The sequence below is a fragment of the Hesperophylax consimilis genome, chromosome 24 (assembly GCF_061612785.1).
Source record: "Hesperophylax consimilis isolate HC1 chromosome 24, BYU_Hcon_1.0, whole genome shotgun sequence".
Classification (NCBI taxonomy): Eukaryota; Metazoa; Arthropoda; class Insecta; order Trichoptera; family Limnephilidae; genus Hesperophylax; species Hesperophylax consimilis.
Genome location: NC_142859.1, coordinates 6,910,483 through 6,935,667, shown reverse-complemented (window position 1 = coordinate 6,935,667; position 25,185 = coordinate 6,910,483). Strand labels below are relative to the sequence as shown.

The following is a 25,185-nucleotide window of genomic DNA, read 5'->3' as shown; positions in this document are numbered from 1 at the left end:
AGTTCGAAAAGAAATAACAACAAATGCTCAAACCTTTGTTCTAAAAGTAATAGTTCGGAAAAGAAACTAATTTATTAAGAATCGAGATAATTAAAAGTCTGAGCAATTCGGAAAAAATTTTCTTATAAAAATATATAAAAAGAAATTTAGAATTAATAAATTGTTCAATTAAAATCCATCGTGCGTATAGCGACAGTGTTAAAAGTGTTTGTCGTTCTAACCGGAATTTTAATCATCAGTCTATCATTTCGAAAAGAATTTGAAACAGCTATCATTCAAAAGCCTAAACTAGAAAGGTGTTATTAAATCAACGGGTTTTCTGGATTAGGATTTCGTTCGGAAGAAAAATTAAATATCAGCTAATTTATATGATTCAAGCGAGAATAAAATATTATATAGGAATAAATAGTCGAAAAGATTTATTTTGAAATTAGTTGAAAAATACAATTAATTAGGTAGTTTTTCTTCATCAAGGTTGTTGTGTACACCCAACCGGAAATACCTTGATTGGGGTGAGTTTTCCTTTTATAAATAATTTTCAGGTCCCAGGAGACACAGAAGGGCTGTGAAGTGGAAGTATATCAATTGAATATTAAATTAAAACAACAAAACAAAGAATTACACATTAAAATATGTATATAGTGAATTTGTGTATATATATATATATATATATAAAATAATATATTGTATATAAAGAATATATATATATGAGTAATGTAATTATATATATGTATTTTATTTATTAATCGAAGCATCGAAATGGTAGCGATTTTTAATACCTACCCGAGAACATATCTATATTATTGAAAAAGAAAATATGTATTTATTAATATTCCAGACTATGTAGAATCATATATTTTATATTTATTTATTAATATATGTACTCTTATTTAACATATTTTGACAATAGAGATATGTGTACTTAAATATATATTTATATTTATTCTTCATTTAACCTAGTAAATTTACTAAATTCGGAAAATGAAAAATAGTTTAACTTCAATAAAGGAATTAAAAATATTTAAATTATCTATGCACAGTAAACGGTATCATAACTGAATCACAAGGAGAGCGCGAGATATTTTAAAATAAACAATCTCACATCTGGGTTAGTGGGTCAGATGAGATGTTTACCCTGTTCAATTTGTTGATAAAACAAGGGATCACTGGAGAATTGGGTCAACCGCATAGTTTGAAAACGACCTTGGCCATAATTAGTTAGTCACAAAGGATTTTATTAATTACCCGAAACAGCTGGAAGATGCGTGTTCTCAAATACTTATCAATCACAAACGACAATTGAAAAATCACGGGTTAGCCAGATTTATATCAAAAAATTACATGAAACATTTAAATATCATTGATTAGATAGTCGCATAGATTTTTATTAATTACCTGAAACAGCTGGAAGATGCGTGCTCTCAAATACCTATCATTCACAATCGACAATTGAAAAATCACGGGTTAGTAGGATTATATCGAATAATTATACGAAACATTTGAATATTATTGATTGGGTGCTCATACAGAACCCCATCAGTTGCCTGAGACATTTGAGGGTCGAGTACTCTCTAATGTGGCAATCAACTACTTGAAACAATTGGAAAATCACGGGATAGGATGAACAAAAATTAATGTTGAACCCTGGAGGTAAAATTTAAAACAAATACAGTTCATCAATAGGAGGCAGTGGTCGCTCCTATAACAAGACCATTAACCAAATCAAATAGAGATGGCGATTCTCTTAAATAAAAACGTCAAAACCAAACAAACAAAAGCCTGGAGTTCGATAGCTCTCCAAAACAAACTATCAAATAAGACCTTATTCTACTAGTATTTATTAGTATAACCTTATTCTTACGTATATATTCGGTTACCAATCCTAGAGTTTCGCAGAACTCTTCGTGCGAGATCCGAGCTCGGAATGCGAGGTAGATAGCCTCGTATTGCGAGTTATAAACCTTTCCCAAACTGTATGTATACATATATTTATTCGTATGTACTGTTTACTGGAGAATGCGGACCTGCATACAGCTTGCATTTTAGGTCTTATAGACCACTCTCGCATTTTCTTTTAAACGTGGAATGAGGATTCACGACCCGTAAGTCCACACCAACCGTGAGTATATGATTGTATATAGGACGAAACCGGTTCGCCCTAAGTAAATTGTAGTCCAAGGAGGGGTCGGAATTTGGGGGTATCGGGACTCGAGGGGAAACTTGAAGGCAGTACATGATGACGTGGAAGGCTTTTTGGGACGCGATAACTTAGGTATCAATCAAAGAGCCGTGTCAAAGGATTGTGCGAATTTCTTGTTGACTCAAGATCATCTCGTTTACTTGCAGGAGGATTTGGAGCCAAATTATGCCAGCAAATGGGCTATTCCGAGTTCGTCAAATATGCAATTAACTAATTACATTAACCTACTAAATCAATCTTTACATGTACCTTATAGCAGCAGAATCATAAAGGAGTGGCGCCACACAGACACAAGAGTTTACCAAAATCAAATTTACTAACAATTAACCATTTGAGTTATATCAAATTACCTGTCCAAATGAACATGTATAATATCTTTTATCAGCGTTTAACTACGATTTTGTTAGGGTGCAGGGAATCAGAATAATTACAATAGGAAAGCTAGCTCATTCAGAGAAATCATTTAAGTCTAGGTTTGCAATGGAAAGACCAAGTAAATTTTGAAACTCAACGCCTCGATCAGAACCGAGAGGGTTACCACAAAATGAAAGTAATTAAAATCCTATATCATAAATCAAAAAATTACACAACGTTTGATGGAATTTAATTACAATATAAATACGGGTATATTTGCGTTCAAGATCGTAAATAACGTATTAATTAGTTAAGTACATATGTCTATAAAGATATATAGTACAAGAGAGCTTTAAGTAGCTTTCTGTAGATATCAAAGAAAAGGGTCCAATTTTCATGGAGGCTTATGTGTTGTAGGGGAGGAATTTTCCATCCCTGCGAACACATATGCCAAGCCTTAGAGAAAAAATTAAATATCGGTCATAGCCAAGAGAGAAGAAAATTTTATATTGTTTTAAACAAATAAAAATAAAAGAAAATGGTGAAAAGGCAAAAATATTACATACATTAGCAGATTTTTTTTATAAAACATTATTTGGTAATGTGAGAACAATGTGAGAAGACTAGTTTTACTACCCGACTTTGTCCATCACCGTTTGTGAAAATTTTTTGAATAATTGAAAATTTGGAACAATCGATGTGGTAAATTATCGTCAATTGGTTTTTTAACAGTTTAACTTGAGATATTTAACCCAGAAGCAGCTGCATTGATTCTGCAGGATCATTGCAGCCGGTGTATTTTCCTAAAAAAAAAAGTGTTTTTACCTACTTCTTTTCGAAAACCTCCTGAAAATCATCCAATAACAATGTAACAGTCAATTCCAATGTTTACAAATACCTACACCAATCGCTTTATTAATTTCGTTTTTACACTTACAATAACAATATATATTGTAAAAGTGACAACACATGCGATCAGTAGCTTTCTGGTTAACAGCATTTCAATTATTAATAAATGGATTTGAAGCGACACGCTAATAATACTGGCCGAACGCAACGAGCGTAGCCTCGAAACATCGAGATTTTGCTGTAAGAACACGCCGGCTTTCTCGTAGTTTCTAGAATGGTCAGGATCGCTCCACTAAGACACGTGCCTATATAATGCTGCGTCTGCCACCAGCCAGTCTAGTCTAGTACACACTTTCTAATCCATGTCATGCCGCCCGCACCGCTCATCTTCACCATCCACGGTGACGAACATTGATCTGGAGGAATTCGTCATCCATTCAACCTAACAACTCACGGTGTCGAGCATCTCACTGGAGGACCAGGAGGATCCTTAGATCAATACAACATAAGAAGCCTCCGCCCACATGGGATTGAACACAGATCCGCATCCCCATGTGATGTGACCTATGTGATATGAATCCCATTGTGATCCATACACCGATACTGGCTACATAATAAAGACACACTGATACCTACACAACATCTTTTATTGTCTCTATCTAACGTTACCCACAGATTCATTAGAATTATGAATCTAAACATTTTCAAATAATGTGAAAAAAAATCATTTCCACTTACCAGAAAACGGTGGCATAAGGTTATAAATATCCATGTACGGCTTGAACTCATAGTAGTAAGACATGAGCGTAAAGTTGGATAAAATCCACGTTTCCAAGAGGTCGTGAATGACCTTGTACTCCTCGACCTGGCTGAAGTCCGGAGTTCTGTTAAAGGCATGCCAAGGAACGGGCAGTTTTTGCTCCAGCAATAGCTGGCCTGTTCTAGGGTCAAACACGAAGTTAGTTTTCGCTTTACGGTGCCTGAAAAATACAAACAGTTTTTATTCAAAAGATTAGAAACAGGATTACTCTTCCCAACGTCATGATTATTTGCAAGTTCATACTGCTGGTTGGGAGATAAAAAAATCCATTACACTGAAGATAACCATCAGGAAAAATAATGCTCTCCATAATATTTCAAACTATCCACGATTCAATCTATAGAAATATTTAACATTATACATCCCTACAAGATCTCAACTCAAAGATGGTACGTTACAACAATTTTCAAGAGAAAGACGATAGGATGTAACCATGAATTTTAACCATACTATGTAAAAATATCTCTTTCTTATGAATCATTTCTAACATGGGAATCTTGTGAAAAATATAAGCACATGCAGTAAAATAACGAGGAATGAGATTGAGAAGAAAGATGATAAGAAAATATATTTACATCTCTTCATTTTGAAGTGCCGTCTTGGCTCCTTCAGTGAGTTTATTCCACATTGTACGTGCTAGTACCTCCAGTCCTTCTCCAACCCTGAAGTAGTCATACCACCACTGCAGCCTTGTCTTGACCTCCCAGAACTGAAAACAGTTTGATTAATATAATTAAAAAATATATTTTAAGCGATGATGCTAAGTTCACTGTTGGTGAAATGTTACCTATGACAGAAGAGGATACGAGGACAGGATAGATGGTATAACACTTAACCACGAAGATGATAAACATGATGAAACATAAGAATTGTACTGTTAAACAAATGTGAACTGGAACCAGTCTAGAAAGATATGGCAGAATAGGACATGTGAAATAAATTAAAATACCTTCGATTTGATGAAATGCACAATCTTAAGTTCCTGCAGTTGGTTGAGCTCGCTGAATATTTCCATGAATATTTCCTTTAATTCCTTCTGGAACGGAATGTGAACCACAATCCTCTCATTCAAGAACTCGATAGCCATGGCGGTGCACTTCTTTATGTTCGTTACAGCGTCATTGTTCCTCATTTCTTTCAAAAACCTAGATTAGATTAGCAAAAGGAAAGAAATATTAAATTACTCAAACACTATACACATTAAACATTACAGTTTTTTGTATGAATGTATATATACTTAAAACAAAGTAGATGGAAATGAGAAAAAGTCACTCACTTGTCAACTTCCTGAGTAAACGATGAAAACAGATTAAAGTACGGTGATTCGGTCAATTCATTTGTCCTGGCGTAGAAGAAATCTATCACTTCTCCTCCCACTTTCCAAACAAAGGTCTCTGCGTAATGAATAAACCTCAAGAACGAGGGCTCCATAGACTTTAGAAGGCTCTTCCAGAAGTCATTCAATTTTCGCATACTCTTCACCCATGCTTTCTCTACGTAATTTATGAAGTTTAAGTGCAAATCCTTTACAAATGAATCGTATTTCAAAATTCCAGCTTCCAGGAAGTTGGACACTTGCTCCATAAGATCTGCTTCCAAAAGTGAATTAATTTGTTCCATGAACTGAGCGTAAGAAGTTTTGACCTTTTCAACGATCCACAGAATTCCGTCTCTCAAAGATTTGCCAGTGTCTCCCATGACTTGCCACATTTCATTGACTATCTTCGGCAGACTTTCAATGTGATTTCTTAAAGACAGTTGGTCTATAACGTTCAAAACGAACTCAGTGATGTCTTTGGTGTAGAATTCATTGGAATCGTAAGAATCTTCGAGGAATTTCTGGAACTCGTCCCAGTCCTCTTTGACGACGTGAAGATCGTTAAGATCATCCAAGAAATCACGCAATTTCAATTTTGCTTCAATCCAAACATTTTTCAAAACATCATGAGTTTCGATAGGAATACCCTTCCAAATTTTGAGAACTTCATTAGTTTGAAGGTACAGGTCTTTAAGCGTATTAGAAACCGATGTTTTGACTTCTTGGTACATTTCGGGTCTCCAGCGTATCTGACTGGTGAGAAGTCGAGAGTGATTGAGACGAATGTAAGAAGAAACATCAACTGTTTTGACGTCTTCAAAGTCTCTCCACGCACCCAATTCTGCCGATCGAGCGTCGTTTACTTGACCAACAACATGGAAAGAAATGTCTGAAAACAAATGTTTAAATTCATTTTATTATTTTGTTAATACTATAATGGTGGAGGAATTATCGTGTAAGTGGTAGTACTCTAAGTTATCACACGGGAAACAGGTGAATGAGACCGTGCACAGTAGTGTAGGAACATTTTTGGTTTGCCATGGACAAGTGAATTGGTAGCACAAGCAATTGCATTTCCAGATGCCTCAAGAAAAGTGTTATATTACATAAAAGTGGTATGAGAAATTAATGAAGGTGGTTAAAATGCAAATATATAATATTATAGGACCTCTTGTGTGGATTTAATATAAGACTGAAGAATGTGAAAAGGGCGAATTCAAAATATTTTAATGTACATAATTAAAACGGAGAGTAATAAATATATTTTTTTAATTTTACATTTATGTCCTGTTTTACGTATGTCATCTTTTGGGATGCTATAAAGGAATTAAAGAAGTTAAAGGGTATGAGGGTTGGGTAGGAATCAGTGTGTCCAGGAGTGACGGACATATGAATATACCCGTCCCACTGCGGCGCAAGGCGATGGCTCGACAGACGAGTTGGAGCTACCAAACCAACCTCTCCCAATCTGGCACGCCATGCAGCTGGTGATCCTCACTCAATGAACCCAGGCACCCCTGCTAAATAACCAAACGTGATTTAGCAGGGGTGCAAACCATCCAATAAATGGGGCGGTATTATCCAAACCTCCCAAATTGAAAATATTATTTGAGCATATTTTTGTTTGATTTTGGGACATTCGCTTCCTCCTTTCTTATACAATGTTTTGAACAATCTTGGAAGGAAGAAATGACAAAATAACGATTATACTTATTTCTTACCGTCACTCCTGTTGAAATGAGCCAACACAGTCTTGTCTCGAGTGGAAAAGAACCAAACTCCGTCATCTTGACCATTAGTCCTGTTGACCTTAGCCACTACTTTATATTCTGGAGCCATAATAATCCACGACGTATTCAGTTTGTACCAATCTTTTTCGTTTATCTTCTCGAATTTGATTGTGTGGTTTTGCAGGTCGACAAGGAGGTTAGTCTCCCGGACTACTTGGTGGAACAAAGACTTCTGGTAACTGTAGTAATGTTTCAGGTGGTACAGTTGATAGTGCATGTTCAGGTTTGACTTCACTTTGAGGTCAAGGCTTGTTGCTGGGTGATTGCAGTCCAATTCAAACCTTAAAATGAAGAATTACGTAGCATTAATTATTTTGATGAATTAGTACCACTGGTAATAATTCTTTGGTGGCAGAAATCCTTTTTGGAGAACAAAATAAGTATTATTTGGTGACTTACTGGTAATCTCTGAGGGGTCCAATGGAATTGTCTTTCACCATCGAGTTGAAGGACAATCTGTCTTCCTCGTAGTTAGAATAGTCTACTGTTACGGCGACCTTGGAGGTCAATGTGGAGTCACTTGTGTATTTTCCCAAAAAGGTTACGTCCTGTAACACACAATATTTTTTCATTAGGCATACTTGTAAAAACATAATGTTAAAATTTGATGGTTATTCATTAAATAATAATAAAAACAAATATTTCTTAAAAAATTCTAACTGAATACGTTAATTATGTCAGTTTGATGAATCAATTGTATCGAATAAGGCTGTATTACAGGAGAATTATGTGCGGGTTCGATTCAAGTTATGAGCGATTATAACAAGCGTCCGTAAACATCTTGAAGGTTTTATCTCCTAATAAATCGAACAACATTTGAAGGAAGTTTCATATTGCACCCATGCACCTAACCCTACAATAAATTATTACGGTCCACACTGCTCTCCAGGGAGCCTCCAATACCACACAAGAGTCTCAACTGCTCCCAACCGCCAGCCAGTGAGACTATGGCATCCCCTATTGGGGTATGTTGTAAGGCTGAAGGTAGTGGGGAGGGGAAGGAGTTGGGGGAGAGGAAGGTGGGAAAGTACCTGGCTAATCAGATCTGGTCACCAAACATGGCTAAGACCATTTCAAGCAACGTTTTAGTTCTGAATTATAGTGTTACACCAGAGCGATACCAAGAGTATCTTCCACTCTGGAACGTGCCACAAATATACCTTATATTATTTTATATGATTAAATTGTGAAATAACACAAATAAAATTTACTTGCGAATTCCGGGATTTAGACCCGCGACCTCCGGATTTGCTAGTGGAAAGCCTTACCTCTCGACCACGAGACCTGAGTAGTTCTATGGCTTACTAAGGATCTTTTAGGCCTTCTCTGAAGGTGGCAAGAACTCATCAAGGGTTGTAGCGTTAAATTAACATATTCTGATGTCACTTTTCTAAATTAAGTTTTTGTAGAACTCTGTTTGACTTTATCTACTGTTAACTTTTGGTATATGTATTTGCAGAAATTTAAGGAATTCGGACTATCATCGATTAAATTAAATAATAAATGATAATAATTGGCATAAATGCTAAATTTATATACACATAATATTGCAGAGAAAAAAAGGTAAGTGGAAGAAACAGAACATGATAAAATAATAGGTTGAGTGAGGTTAGGTTTGTTGTTTTTTCTTGACCTATCTTCAATGTTCTGTTTTGTCACGGAACCAAAAAAACTACCTTGCTGAACGAAGGGTGCATCAGCGACAGTTTAAAATCATGGAGACTCTTGTCGGGTAGGTCAGGGTTGAACCAACGTCCCTCCAACCTGACGGTCTTGTTCTCCTCGTGCAGAGACCAGTTGATGTCAGCAGTCCCCTCCAGCAGAGTGTCCTTCAGATGGTAATCTGACACCACACTGAAGGAACGACGAGGGTAACGGACGGAGATCTGGACTTCTTGGCTCTCGTCTTCTGTCTGTAAATTAATAATATTTATGAAAATCAAATAAGATACATAACCAAAACAACAGTTAGATGCCTATTACAAGGTGAAATCGGCACGATCTAAAGAAAATAAGTGGAATTAAGTCATAGACATATGAATATTAGTAGACCTGCCCTAAGTGATTAAAAGCGTATTATCCCCACTCCCCATACCGGTTCCATTGGAGCCGGCTGTGCTCGCGTATGGCCTCAAGTGAAATTTGAAAACGTGACGTCATCATTCTTGTGCGAACTATGGTCGAGGCATCATCGGTTCATTTTACGAAATAACACGGCAAAATGTTGACTTGTACTATGAAAACTTGTAAAAATAGATGTGAAAAAGAGAATAAACCCAATTGTCGTATTACATTCCATATATAAGCATTATTTTACTTTATTTTAAGCATATTCACATCGTATAATATGAATCAGTTGTTACTATCACATCGAGAAACGTCTGGACACGAAACACAAAGCTGGTTGGTTGCTGGGAAGTAAATTATGAACATTTATAAAAGTGTCTTAACTAAATACTTAAACGAAATATTCGACTCTGAAAATGGAACCGAATTTTTTTGCCGAATTTGGACTTCGCAAATTTGTTCATAACGTGGCGAGTAATTTGCGCACTCATGTAAAAATGTCTATTCATTCAAAAGTAGATTTTACTTTTAAGAAGTAAATGGTGATATTATAATGCGAGATGCCTATTTACTGTCAGATTGATTTATTGACGAATCACAGTCAGCTTCACTCCCTTCGTTCTTCAACAGTTGATTTTACCCCTCGCCATTATCTTCTCGTCTATTAATTCCTATGTCTGTGAATTAAGTTCATAAATTTATATACAGTGAAACAAGCATAAGAAATTTTCACGTTTAAGAACAAAAAACACTATTCTTCCCGCATAAGAAGCAAATTTTTGTAAACCCTCTTTTGAACCTTTTCCCACTTAACCGGTCTTTCCCTGCGAATGGCTTTGAAATCCCTAATTGATAAACTTTCCCCACTTTTACCCCTCCCCCTCCCTTCTGCCCTTTCCGCCCAAATGTAATCTATATTTAATTTTTAAGTTTACTATACGTTTGATCCTGAAGAAGTGAACATTGTTCACGAAATATGTTGAGTGTGTACAAATAAAGTGATTTAAACAAAGTTATTTGTCTTTTTACTAAAATAAATAGTGCTATCACAAAGTGAAAACCTTTCCGAAGAAGTTTTCTTCGAAAAAAATAAATAAATAAATACAATTTTTTTAAAGAAAGAAAAATGTTTCTACATTACGAATAACTTCAAATATTCTAAAAACTCCAACTACCATAGTTATAAACGGTAAATGTTGCTTATGCAATGATGGAGAACTTATTTTTATTATTGATGCATTAGCAGTATTTTTTTATATTATTTCTTAGGACGGGTTGTTTCGGAGAACTTGAACAATTCTTCAAATTTCAAAGTTAATTTTCAAGTTCTGTGAAAGATATTTTTAAGTTCTGTTTTTATTTCAGTTCTGTCAAGAAACTAGCCTATAATGATATAATAACAGAATTTGAATAAGACTTTCACAGAACCCGTAAATGAACGTTGAAATTTGATGAATTGTTCAAATTCTCCGAAACAACCCGTCCTTAAAGATTCAGCCACTAAGCGGTCATTCTATTCTAGCACAGCACCCTTGGGGTGATTTCCCCTTTCTCGATTCTTTTAGCACCTCTGCTTAGTTTTCTTGAACACTAACAAAATCAATTAATTTTGAAATAATACATAATTCAACCTACCTCTGTTTTGTTCAAAATGTTGAGCTCGTATTGTAACCATACATCTGAGGCCCATTGCAATTTGGATCCCTGGAACAACTCTTTTTCTTTGGATTCGTAATTGTTTTCAAATCTGCAAAAAAATAATGTTATATGTGGTAATGTAATTAAAAAAGAATGTTACTGTTATGCGTGTATGAAAAATATTAAAATTTTAGTTCTTTGTTACTTACTTGACAGTTTTATCTCCTTGGATGGCCAGAATTCTTACCTGCTTTCCGGTATTCCAAGGTTCAATATCTAGCCTTCCCGTCAAGTTGAAATTAGTTGCGTTGTTCAATTCATAGATAGAGGCTTGTTTACTATCCTGAAAAATAGATAATGAGATTTGAATAACACAACATTAAGGACGGGTTGTTTCGGAGAATTTGAACAATTCATCAAATTTCAACGTTCATTTACGGGTTCTGTGAAAGTCCTATTCAAGTTCTGTTACTATATCATTGCAGGCTAGTTGCTTAACAAAGCTGAAATAAAAACAGAACTTGAAAAAATCTTCCACAGAACTTGAAAATGAACGTTGAAATTTGATGAATTGTTCAAATCCTCCGAAACAACCCGTCCTAAGAACATCATAAAAGAATCATATCAGAAAACGGATCAACGCCGTGAAGTAGTTGATCAGAAAATCTTTGGAAGTAAAATAATTGGAAGAGGATGATATAAAAATAAAAGTCACTTACTGTATTTTCTTTATCATACTGATGTATGTAGTGCACTCCGAATGGCGTAAACTTCACAATATCGACGCTGATATCGACGGTATCTCTTAGCAAATTTCTGTTGCTGACATCAGAGATACTCTTGAAAAAACTTTGAACGAGCTGATCCCCATTGTAGAACACCGTATTATTTCCATTGCTCCATTTATCAGCTTCAACGTATGAATAATCCGTTACCATGATATGCCTGGTACTTAGCGGCACCTCAAGAGAAATGATTCCATATTGTCCAGTGGAATTTTGAAGTCCCTTTTTGACCTTGTGGGTGGCATTCAAAAGGGCAGACTGATTGGGCCAGAACATTTGAACCATGTTTTCGCAGAGGATCTCTCCATTTGTGATTCTAGCATCCGTTGCCAGCCATGGGAGATTTCGGAAGGGTGTTGTTGTGTTTATGGTCCCGACTGTGTATTTTAAACCCCCGTAAGTGAGGTCAATATCAAGTAGTTGATAGGACGCGGGATAGCAGACTGTACCACTGAAATAATAACAAAAGATTATATATATTCATACATTAAGAAATAAAATAAACATTTGGGATTCATAAGTTAACGTATTGTTTAATAATAAAGGCATGGTGATAAAAATAAACTGTGATGGTGAGATAATTTCCTTCAAATTTTTATTGGTTTATACTTTATAAAAGCTGAAACAATTGCTTTAAGTATCTCCTGCTTATCTAGCTTTTAACATTGACTTAAGTAACAGCCTCCATGGTCGCGGGGTAAGGCTCTCGATTAGCAATCCGGAAGATGTAGGTTCAAATCAGCGCAAGTAAATTTTATGAGATGAATTTGTGTTATTTCACAATTTATTAATTAAAAATGATGTGTAGTATATTAGCGGTAGGTTCTAGAGTGGAAGGCAGTCTCAGTATCGCCCTAGTGTAAGACTACCACTCAGAATTTAAAAGTTGCTTGAAATGGCTTAAGCCATGTTTGGTGAATTTTCTCTTCCTCTTCCCTATCTCCTTCCCCTCCCCACTACATTCAGCCTCACAACACACCACAATTGGGGATGCCGTAGTCTCACTGACTACAGATGGTTGGGACTCTTGTTGTTCTCTGTACACTCTGATCTGGGCTTACGCGTCAACAATCACAGACTCTAGAAGTGATCAGTATTGTACCTGCTTTACACAATGTTAATCAGTCCACTTGAAAAGATGTGTACTCACATTAACGAAACGAGTTCTTCCGTTGGTTTGCTGTAGGTACCCTTCAGCTTGAATGTTTCCTCTCCTTTGAAGGCTGGAGACACTAAAGTATAGTCCACTCCAATGGTATTCTTCACCATGTCAACTTTGAGGACATTGTCCACCTTTTTGAGGGAGTTTCCTATTCCCCAGTCCATTGTGATATTCGTCAGAATTTTGTTTGTCGGCAGGAGAATCTGAAGAGTTGAAAATAATGAGTTTTATGAGCAATATAAATAATGAGACTACTGTACCTACACACAGCGATATCTCTTTCGATTATCCATTATTTTTTATCAATACTTCTTAGAGTTTTAATTTAGGTAGGTACATACATTCTTTGTTTTGATGTCTACAGGGTGTCCTGTAAGTAGTGGACATTTCTAAAAAACCCACTCACATTCAAAACTCACAAAAGTATTTTTACATTTAAATTGTAAATAAAAAGGCATAAAAAAACAAAGGGGGATCAGAAATAGAAAATATACTATAACCAAATACAGACTGAAACCGAAACTTGAAAAAACACCATGTACATAGTATGTTTATAATTATTTCAGAAAAAAACAAAACAAAATATATTTATATTTGCTTCATATTATTCGTACTACTGTATTTTAATAATATGCAAATGAAATCCTCAGCACGGGGGATCCCAGTGAGGATATCATTATCTCTATTTGTTACAAAAAAGGAAGATATTTTTTTTATTTTCCGACTTTATGTCCGGGTTAAATCTTCCCTACAGGAAAAACTAAACCCTTCCACACACTTTTCCACAAATGAACATCTAGTCAATCCACACTATGCAAGTGCATTATATAAGCATAATAAATACAAAATAATACAAGAACAACACGTCAACTCACCAGAGATCAAATGGAAAAATAATTCACCGACTCAAGATATTTTCATCAGAGGGTTCGGCTCGGTAGAACTTCTCATTGGACTTATACTCGTAAATCCTACTGATCCCTCAATATAAATATTTAAAAAATCTTTCGTAATCCTACATGTATTTAAAATGACCAATTTTTGCGTTTTTATAAATAAATTCTTTTGACAGATCTAATAAGCCTAAATTTTGATTGAGAAGAGCTAGGTATAATGCCAGTAGCCGAAATAACAAATGGTTATATTTTTATAGTCTGAGAATGCCAAATTCTTTTAATCTCATTTCCTAAATCTGTGTATTTTCTTATATTTTCAGAAACAGATTTTTGAATATGTATTACAGGAATTTGGAATAGCGACATCAATGATATAAGTTATTTTTTTATTTTGTCATGTAAAACTATATCGGGTCTATTATGACTAATCGTTCGGTCTGTTAGTATAGTTTTATCATAATATATTTTATAAAATTAATTTTCTAAATTCTCAAGCAAATTAGGGTAATGAAGGTATCTTTTTTTATTTTTATGTTGACGAATAAATTTTCTATAACAATTAAAAAAGTGCAATTTTCTCCAAAACGATATGTTCATTTTTATTTGTGAATTCGGCGGCGTTGACGCCACGCCGCAATGTAGGTGACAGCCGTCTTACCAGCTAGTGGCGTTTTCTATGTCATAATGATGTTGTATCCAGTAGGAACCGTTTCAGAGTGTACGATTTTAGAAATAGACAATTATAGCACAATTATCAGAAAAAATAAACTTTAAATCTTCCATACATTTTTGACAGTATTCGTGGTTTGTGAAAATAACCCACCTTGCCCGTAGCCGAGGCGACGTATTTGCTGACGTCGGTATTGTATTTGGCTACAACCGTCTTAAGTCCAGCCACGTGGTTGGTGTAGCTCATTTCCACTGAGTGGACGTCCACATTGGGCTTTGGGAGAAGGATATTCAAACCAAAGGCCATCTTTTCATTGCCATCGGTGAGGAGAGAAGTGTTCGATCCACAGCTAAAATAAAAATAAATTCGTACAAACTATTTGAAGAAGATTATCCACAGAGCATTAAATAAATGATATTTTTTTGCTACATATTATAGTAACAGCTATTATCCTTTTGTTCTCTTTTTACATTTTGATTGGAATGCTCGACTTTAAGGCACTGCTAGCTCCTCTAAAAATGCTTTGAAGTGAACGTATGCTAACAGAGATCAAAATCATTAATAAAATTATGTAATCCAGTATTATGTAATCCATATGTAAAACCGTATACGAGTATATATGGCAAATCCAGATCTAAACGAATGTACTTATAATAAATACTTTGTTATAGATATTGGAGTAAATTTAAGCAGTGTAATGAATCTCTTTGCATGTGCTCAAAGGTAAGCATGACATAATACCCCAAAACTGAGACTACACAGCGACTGGCAACATTCACGTCGCTGGCCACGCGCCAAAACAGTCCTAGACTGACCGCCGACAACAACATCGAGCAACTCGCATCTCAACTTCATCTAATGTGTAGTCGAGAACGACTCCTACACAACAACTGGTACCAGTCGAGGACAACTCCTGTAACACCAATTGCTATCTACACAATTTGCCACTATTCATCTCCACCACCCACTGTGTCGAGCATCAGTCTAGAGGAATATTGGAAGATTCATGATTTTTACTGCCAGCTGACAACAACATCACTAGGCCTGCGCCCGCACAGCATTGAGCAGTCGATGTGATTAATGTGATATGCATCCCGAAGGGATACATACATATCGCAACTACCCATCAAAATACTCTGATATTTACACTAACTTTAATTTCATATCTCTACCACCTACCTTTCCTACATCAGTTAACGAGTATAATAATATTATGTATTAAGCAATTTTTACCTCCAAACTTGGTCTATATCAATATGGAATCCAATGGCCGAAATTTCTTTGACGACCCTCGGCTTTAACGTGGTTGAGTTGTACAGGTAGAATGCGTTCATGTCCAGGCTTCGTTTGACGTTATTCACCTTGTGATAATTGTTAACCTGCAATGAAATAATGCAAATTAGATACACCATTCTCCACTACTAATCTTAGGGAAATATAAACTAACCATCACGCCATTTCATCTCGTTATTATTATAATTCAAGTATTTGATTTACATAGCCTTCCTCTTCAGCATCTCTTTCCTTTCCCCACTCCTTCAGCCTCACAAGATATCCCAAATATTGGGAATGCCATAGTCTCATTGGCATCAGACAGTTGGGACTTTTGTATTGTATTATTTAGCATTCACTTTTTTAATGCAGAAAAAGTGTAGTAAAGTGGAAAATTGTGTATTAATATCGTACCTTGAAGAAGAGGTTGTCAGCCAAAAAGCTCCACCTCACATCGCCTTCCCCTTGGAGCTGCGTCATATTATAATTGCAAAGCAAGGATCCATTTCGAGGCGATAAACTAAAACAAATCAAACAAAACAATACATTAAATTAATTTCATCAAAAGATACATTGTCAATTTTTCTTCAACTTCCAGCTTTGGATACTGACTTTCATCAAATGTCTCTAGTTTTCACAATAATTTTTGGCCATCAATTATATAAAGTAAACAGTTCTCTTTGGCTTTTAGCTAATGTCATCTGAGAGTGACCTCTATTTCTCTTTACGAATCATAGAATCGGTCGCATGTTATTGGATATCCAACGGTTATCTTGTTCTCAAGATGACTTTTATTGGCACAGTTAAAATACAAATTTAAATAAGATTCTTTGAAGTAATATTATATTTGTTCTCACCTAACGTCAGCGTTTGCATTAATTCTCTTTAGGTTTTGAAGAGGCGTGTTGGAGTCCAGGCTAAGAATAACTCTCTTATCGTCAGTTATTTGAACACTACTCCTCAGATAGATTTCCTTAATGTTTGGATTTGATGAGTCAATCTGAAAAACAACAAATAATGTTCATAAACAGTGTTTTTCCTAACAGTGTGATATTTGGAAAAAACAGTGAGAGTTTTTATGGGATTGGCCGTGTGTTTTCCATATTTGGAAATAGTCCAATTTTTGTTAGAATAAACAATGTTCATAGGATTTTAATCCAAATCTTACGGATTGCTATGGTACAGTATAAAATTCTTTATAGTTTTTTTTAAATACAAACCTTTGCAGAGAAATCCTTGAACGCTTTTCCATTGTTAAAGTTGAGATGAAGCGTGAATTGCAGAGCTCCGATGATAGATGCTTGCATGTTGTACTTGTCATTACCCTCTGATGTCTTCATGCGAATGGTATATGGTTCACCTTCGCCCATAGGCTTAAGAGTCGCCACAAGCTGCAAAAAACAATCATTGAGATACTGGTTCGTTGAGGCAAATGAAGTAATTCGTAGCCAAGTTTTTTGGTTTCTCGTTTTTTAAAAGTTTTTACACCACCCGTGCATTGATATTTTTTATATAAAAAGTTTGGTATAATTACCTCAATGGGATTGGTTCCCATAATTTTTCCATTAACATTGTAGGTATTGGAGTCGGTACGAAGTGTTCCAGTGATGGTCTGATTGTTCACAACCTCAAATGTCAGATTCAAATTCCTGGAAGAAAATACAAAAAGTATTAATATCAAACTTGGGCGTAAATATAAAAGTGGTAGATGAAAGATTAGATTTATTCAAAATTTGGTAAGGAGAAAAGCAAACAACACTTCGAGCAATCCTAAAACTGGTGTGAAATGTAGAGGAAGGTTGGGAAGTACCTATCTGGTTCTTCAGATTGGTCACCTTAGCGTGTCTTTACTGAGATACTAAGAGTATCTTGAACTGCAGAACGAAGTCCAAATACGCGTTATTTTAACTCTATATCATCATTGCCATCAGCGCTACAACCATTGAAGAATGCCTGCCAGTCTTCAGCTACCTCCAGTTCATTGTAACATGCCTAAAGAAGCTGTTTGCGCTTCTTCACCGTTAAACCTCCTAAATTAACCCTTCAAAACTTCATCATTCCGCAGACTTGCTGTATAGATAGACGCCTGTAAGCTAGTAAGAAAGTTGTTGTAGTGAAATATCTTCCAATATGTTTTAGTTGGTCAAAAGAAAAAATTAATCATCGTTTACCTGAATCCCCTATGAGGACTGCTCACCACTACTGTGGAGTGTCCCTTGCGCTTCTCGGCCAGCATCGTATAGAGTGTGTCCCTCGAACCCAACCGTGCCTCGGCCTTCAGCACACTGTACGCCTGCTCGCTGGTCAGCGCCAAGCTCAGCTCCGAGGGCGGGATAACTGGGATCAGCGACACATGCACCTTAGCGCGCAGGTTGTCCGACAGGCTGGTGCGCCACGATACTTCGGATAGGAGCTGGGAAGAAAGGTTGAAGATAAAAGCATGTATTGAAGAAGCAATAGTTGATGAATTGGTTTACATAGCCAGGATGCATTACTTTTGGATTTATTGATGGCATCTGTGGAAATATTGTTTCAACGGGGATTTTGATTAATTTTCAATTCAATTAATATGTACACTAATTGAGCTTCTAATAAACATACAAAGAGTCACACGGATTAAATTTCACGGACAATATGAAAATATTAAATTCAAATTACACAATTACATATTTGTTCTCACATATATTAGGTACGTTTATTCAGTATTTTTAGAAATGGTGAATCGTTAATTTTAAATTTTTATTATGTTTATTAGTTTCAATGGCAAAGTTTGTAGATGATATAAAAAGTATAAAGTAAAATATTAGTCAACCTCACTAGGGTATCCTGTTCTGAGGTGGCCTAGTAAGCGATTTATTTTTCAGGACAAGGAGTAGTGCTATTGACAAATACATTGTTTTTTCTTTCTATCACAAAAAATTAAATAATTTCCAAAACAAAAACATCGCTCAAAGTGTTCACAATACCTACTATAATTTATTAGTTTGTATCAGTTGGCAATTGTCTAGAGTCAACCTTTGACGTGGCAGTCTGGTTTGCGTCAAAGTTCACAGTGATTTTTTAATACGCCACTAATTGGCGTAAACTGTAAACTGCGGTGTTTAAGAGCTCAAATTTCATGTTAAAGTAAATTATTTGGAAGAAGAGGAAGTGTTGAAACTTACGAAGTTGTTTTGATTCCCTTGTTTAACTTGCAGTCCGCACACCAAAGTGTTTTCCACGTCAGAGAAGTCCTTCTTGAACTCTACCTTAACATCGTAAGGCTGTATGAAGGGGGAGGTTAGGTTCAGGGAACCCGTTGTGGACATGAAGGTTTCGTCCAACTGAAAATTAAAACAACAAAAAATTAAATAAAGTCCATAAAAGTACATTTCTAATTTACTCTTAATTAATAAGTCACAATTAAAATTTCTTCTCAACTCATAAGTTTTGTAAGTAGGTACTTAAATAATAGTCTACTTAATAACAAATCATATATTTAAGTATAAATAATTGAAATTGATAATAATATTGCAAATAAGAAATTATACAATTTTTCTAAAAATACAATGCTTTCTCACGGACAATTCTTTTACAAACTTTCTTCAGGCAGGTAGGTATTAAAATATTGAAAAAAATGCAATTAAGAAAATTCGAATAAACAAAAAAAATAGAAAAAAAATATTCATTGAACCATTACAAGGGCCACCATCTTGAACAGGAAACGGAACATAAAATCAAATTTACAGATACGAAATTCAAAACGGTCAAGTTAAAACAGGACTTTGCTACGCTTATTCGGAAATTTAATTTTTTGCCATTGACGTCCATAATTAATGTAGTATTTTGAGTATGTAAGGACTAAATACAGTTTAGTCTTATTATTTTTCTATGTCAACCTTATAAACATTGTTTCGACAATACATTGACTGAAAGGACAGGTTCCCTGGACAATATAATCAAATTTAAGGACAGGATGTTTCAAAGAATGTGAACAATTCATCAATTCTCAAAGTTGATTTTCAAGTTCTGTGAAGGTTCTATTCAAGTTCTGTTATTATATCATTATTGGCTGATTATTTCACAAAACTGAAATATTAACAGAACTTGAATAGAACCTTTACAGAATTTTGATGTATTGTTCAAATTCTGTGAAACCACCCGTCCTAAGGTTTTGGAATGTTTATCATTTTTTAAACTGTCATCATTCCTAACCATGTTTATAGATTTAAATTTTAAAAGCACTATATAAATTCATTTTATATACTCATAAAATACACACTCATCAAAATGAGTTAGAATTATTGCATGTGTACCAATACTGGGGCTTAATTTTTATCATTGCCACATTGATTTTATGTACCATACCATCTTTACATCATATCACCTGAGAAGTGTTTACTTTTGCAGAAGATGTTATCAAAAAAGCCGGTACGTATTACAGTACAATGTGCTGGACGTGATACGTTTTGTTCCATATATTGTTGTTTGTTTACCTCAATCTGTCCTTTGGCAGCCAGCTGGCAGGATGGTACATCTATGTTGGCAGTGACCATTGTCAGAGATTCGTCAATGTGAATGATCAACTTGGTCTTCAGGTACTTAAGGGCTTCCAGGGTACTGAGCATGTCTATACTTCCAGTCCTGATGGAGTAAGTCTCGTCTTCTCCAACTTCATGCTCGTAGAAGGCTCGGAGAGAGTTCTAATAATCACAGAGAGTTAAGTGTCATTAAATCCAACATCAAAATTCAACAACTTAAAAGTTTTTAAAGAATTCAAACTGTCCTCAACGCGTGTGTAAAAACTAGACCATTTCGGAATATTTATGTACCTAGATGCAATAGGACAGTTGCACAACGTCATTACAAATATCTAGGCCCAAAGCAATTAATAACGATTTACCTTATGTAATAAAAAACGAAACAAACTTTTCTAAATTACAAAAAAATTTATGTACATTTGTTTACAAAACTAACAAACTGATTGATTATTTTCCCAATGATTTTCAGGTATATTCTATTGTATTTTATATGTATTTTCACTTATTGTCCCATAGATCCAATATAAATGTATTTTCCCTTATTATCTCATAGTTCGAATATATAAGTATTTTATATGTATTTTCACTTATTGTCCCATAGTTCCAATATATATTTTAGCATAATATATACTGGAATTTTTTTGTATCTAAATATGTAAACCTAATCTTTTTAAGCAATTAATGTGTATGTATGTTATTATTTTTAAGCATTAGTAAATGGACTAGCTCACCAGTTAGGACTATTATTTCTATAAAACTGGGTAATTTAAATTAGTTGTGTAAGAATGTTATGTAACACATTAATAATTTGTATCTGCTTTATAAATTCATTAAATAATATATGAATGCATATAGAAACATTGCAAAATCCTTGAACAGGCCATTGTTAGATTTCTTTTCTGTGATGCAGTGCTATTTTTTGGAGTTTTATAAAATCGTCCAATTATCAATTAACACAATGAATTAGAGAACACCATTTAAAGAAGAATTTATTTAGATTTATTACCTCAGCCCAGACTGTTCCATTGCCATTTAGCAAAGTAAAAGTCAAATTGTATTTTTCTCCTAGAATCATCTCAACGGTTTGGACGAAGTCTACTTCCTTGAAACTCACGAATGGTGTTTGAAGGGTGAGTTTATTTGTCAACGTTGTGAAGTCCTGAAAAACAATAAAGAACATTTATTAATACAATAAATAAATAAATCACATGTTTTTTGGCACATTCAATACTTACTTGCATTACAAACTTGTCCTTCAACGTAATAGTTGTCAAATTTGGAAGATTGAGATTAGCCAATATTCTGTAAATTTCTTCCTGGGCATGACCTTCATTCTGAAAAGAAAAATTATGATAAGTAACGATTAAAACACAAAATAAACTGGAACATTTATTTTAAGAATCTACTAACCGAATTTGAGAAACGGTAACACACAAATTTTTTTTAAAATTTGTGCAATTAAATAAGCTGAAAAACCAATATGCACTATGAAGCAATAAGTGCTATGAAGCAATAAGTGCTATGTACCAAAATTAGTCTTGGATTGAATTGGAGCTGTGTACGAGATTTTGATCACCATTGAACTTCCAGTGGACATGTATTTGTAGAAATCAATTGGTTGGCTGATGTGTGAAAATTGTTCTGATGATAATTTTCTCCAAATTGCAATCAAGGTTCGCCATCGATGTTAACATAAGAAAGTCAACTCAGTTAATTAAAGTGTGAACCCATAACACATGCATATCTAATCCGAAATGCTAGTCCGAAACCTTTTTGCCAATAATTGTTCATTAAGAAGTTATAACTTGAAGATTATTCCCAATCAAAACATTTTTAAAGACTTATTTGAATTTCACTTTTATTTTCGAGAATTAATTAATACAAATCTTGGAAGCGGAAATTAACCTACTTCCCAACATCCGATCGAGGTGAAACTTGGGATACAGACCTGTTGTTGATAAAAATGCATTCAATCAACTTTTGGTGGCAATCAAGTACACATACGCTGATATATACGCATTTCTCTGAAATCGGATAACTTTACAGCAGTTAATACAAGAAATAAATGTCAGTCCTACCCGATCCGCATTTGACGAGGTTGGTATAGTTGATAATAATAATATTTGGATGACTTGTATAGCACTGTTTTTGTACAAAATCACCTCAAGGGCGCTGATGACTTCAATTCCTGGGTAGGAAGGTTCAATACTCGGTCAAACCAAATATATATTTTTTCAAATTTTAAAAACTTTGTTTTTACAGGTTGATTTATTTTTACATAATATTAATTGGATAAAATTGGCACAATTTTTGGGGAAATCACCAGTAGAGCGCCGTACAAATATTACTTGCTAGGCTTTTTCTTATACCTTTCTAAGCTGGGCATCGAATGTGATAGTGGAATAATACAGCGTGTCTACAACAGCATACACATCAGTGGAGAAGTCCTCCATAAGCTGATCCCTCCCTTCCTTGGTGATGCCCATGTATTTCTCCTCAATTATCTTCAGCAGTCCTTTTCCATTGTCTCGTATCAACACCGCCACACCGAGCTAAAAGAATATGAAATACAAATATTATAAGCAAATTGACATTTTTTAAACCAGTCTAAAAAAAACCTACAAAGAACCCAACTGAAGAGAACCAAAAATAATTGTTTCTTAGGTCGCAAATAGGATCCATCATATTTCAAAGTTGGAATTCCTTGGCAAATATTAGTAAAACCTTCATAAATGTAGCATCATCATGTCAATGTTTTCTATTACATTGATTCTTTAAAGCATAATTTTTTTATTTTTTATGCAACACGTAACAAGTGCGCCCTTTTCTGTACCGTGTAAAGACAAGGGAACTATGTCGCCTCCCGGTTGAGCAGCACTGAGAGGCGGGTTAAGGTAGGGGCTGTGGGAAAGGATTTATTAATGCGGGTCTCGAAGAGGTCGAAGAGGAGATTTGAGGGAGGAAAAACAGGTAGCCGGTAGCTCGTTCTACATACGAGCCGACTTACACAAAAACGAGTCGAAGAAATGACCCATTCTCATGAAGCCAACATCAACTGTCAACGGGTGTTCCGCTTTGTCCAGTATTCCAGTAGAACAGTCTGTGCATTAGATATGGCAATTGGTCTGTTAACAACAGATTGTCAATCAGACGGACCACCATCCTTTACACAGAATCAAGTATTTTGGGGTTCCAGCCCAGAGATTGCTCCCAAAATCAATTGTTGGGCGTATTCAAGATTTGCACATGGTTAGTGGCTGGACACTATTAAAGAATCTGATAGCCCTATATAAGATGAGCAGTTTCTTGGTAGCCAGATGGAGTTCCGATATTTGAGCCGGTCTGATATACTTACAAGCATTTCAATGGAGTCTATATTGGGGAGGAGGCTTCTATCAAATTACATCAAACAGTCATTGAATTTTTTTATTTAAAAGTTATAAGAATGCGGCTGAGAAAATCAAAAAGAATATAAAATTTTAATTCGGAGGTTTATGATTCGATTAGGGTTTTTCATTTATAATTGACCATCATACACAGTTGTCCTGATTGACACAGAATCGCAGGAATACAACACACAACAAAAGAGATGAATTACTAATTACATACCTTTAGTTTTGAAAGCCTTATGGACACTTCCGAGTCCAGACCTCCCTTGTAGATATTCTTAAGGACCAGTCCATTCTCTTCGAAACCTTTCATGGGGGTGAATAGCTTGTAGAGGTATTGGAAGTCTGCTGCTGAGTTGAAGTGCCAAATGCCGGTGAATCCAAACATGAACTTCTCCCATCCCAAACGGAAATCAATCTAAAAATAAAATTGTTATTCAATTTCTCTTTTTTCTGGTTCCCTCTCATCTTGTAGGACAGATGTCATTAGAACAATCTTCTCCCTGTACGCTGCAGCCTGGAACAACTTGAAATCCACTCATATCAGTCATGTAGGAGTCAAAAGGTGTGGTTAATTCCTTTATTCAGTGTTCTATCAATCTTTCTCTTGATTATCAGTTGAGTAATCTTGCATTTAATTCTCCTCATGATGTGGAAAAGCAACTGAAGTTTTGTTATTAAAGTATAATTGTGCCCCAGGGGTCGCATCTTGGACCACTCTTATTTAATATTTATATAAATGACATTTACGAATGCTTTAAAAATAGTAACTTTGTTTTATACGCGGATGACATGAAAATTTATAAAGCTATACAGTGTTTACCCGATTGTATGGAATTGCAAAGCGATCTTGATAATTTGTGCGTATATTGTGAATCAAATTTATTCTCCTTAAACATATCTAAGTGTCACTCGATTACATTTACTAGAAATAAAAACAAAATCATCTATCCATACAACTTGAATAACAAACCTTTACAACCTATGTCTACGTGTAAAGATCTAGGTGTTTATTTCGATAGCAAATCAATTTTTGACAAGCAAATTGAACACATAATTTCAAAATCCTACAGAATGCTAGGTTTCTTATTAAGAATATGCAAAGTGTTCAAAAGTGCTAAGACTCTGAAAATTTTGTTTTGTTCATTGGTTAGAAGTCCACTGGAGTATGCTTCCACAATATGGAATCCTCAATATAAGGTATACATAGATTTAGTAGAAAGTATACAGAATAAATTTTCGAAACATTTACTCAATAAATACAACAAAACTACAAATAATATGTTAACTTTACAAAAAAGACGCACATTGTCAGACTTGTTGTTTCTACATAATCTGCTAAATAATAAAATAGATAGTCCCGAATTGCTATCCGTCATTGGTTTAAATGTTCCAACGAGGCGTACCAGGCACACTACACTATTTAATATTGAAGACAACAATACCAATGCAGCA

General features: G+C 34.9%; 1 protein-coding gene across 1 annotated transcript in view; it reads right to left on the bottom strand.

Moving 5' to 3' along the window:
- The window catches only part of LOC149411842 (uncharacterized), an 86,228-nt gene that overhangs the window by 27,772 nt on the left and 33,271 nt on the right, over positions 1–25,185 (bottom strand). Inside the window, exons 36-59 of the mRNA XM_089646474.1 lie at positions 23,951–24,148; positions 22,711–22,893; positions 21,577–21,675; positions 21,348–21,500; positions 20,297–20,503; positions 18,986–19,144; positions 17,993–18,234; positions 17,356–17,470; positions 17,042–17,212; positions 16,679–16,821; positions 16,236–16,341; positions 15,783–15,928; positions 14,703–14,898; positions 12,972–13,186; positions 11,756–12,272; positions 11,246–11,379; positions 11,034–11,145; positions 9,008–9,244; positions 7,731–7,879; positions 7,263–7,612; positions 5,500–6,430; positions 5,173–5,368; positions 4,799–4,932; positions 4,142–4,383 (exon numbers count right to left, since the gene is read on the bottom strand). Of these exons, the coding sequence (XP_089502600.1) occupies positions 4,142–4,383; positions 4,799–4,932; positions 5,173–5,368; positions 5,500–6,430; positions 7,263–7,612; positions 7,731–7,879; positions 9,008–9,244; positions 11,034–11,145; positions 11,246–11,379; positions 11,756–12,272; positions 12,972–13,186; positions 14,703–14,898; positions 15,783–15,928; positions 16,236–16,341; positions 16,679–16,821; positions 17,042–17,212; positions 17,356–17,470; positions 17,993–18,234; positions 18,986–19,144; positions 20,297–20,503; positions 21,348–21,500; positions 21,577–21,675; positions 22,711–22,893; positions 23,951–24,148 (5,335 nt within the window). The remainder of the gene's footprint in view (positions 1–4,141; positions 4,384–4,798; positions 4,933–5,172; positions 5,369–5,499; positions 6,431–7,262; positions 7,613–7,730; positions 7,880–9,007; positions 9,245–11,033; positions 11,146–11,245; positions 11,380–11,755; positions 12,273–12,971; positions 13,187–14,702; positions 14,899–15,782; positions 15,929–16,235; positions 16,342–16,678; positions 16,822–17,041; positions 17,213–17,355; positions 17,471–17,992; positions 18,235–18,985; positions 19,145–20,296; positions 20,504–21,347; positions 21,501–21,576; positions 21,676–22,710; positions 22,894–23,950; positions 24,149–25,185) is intronic.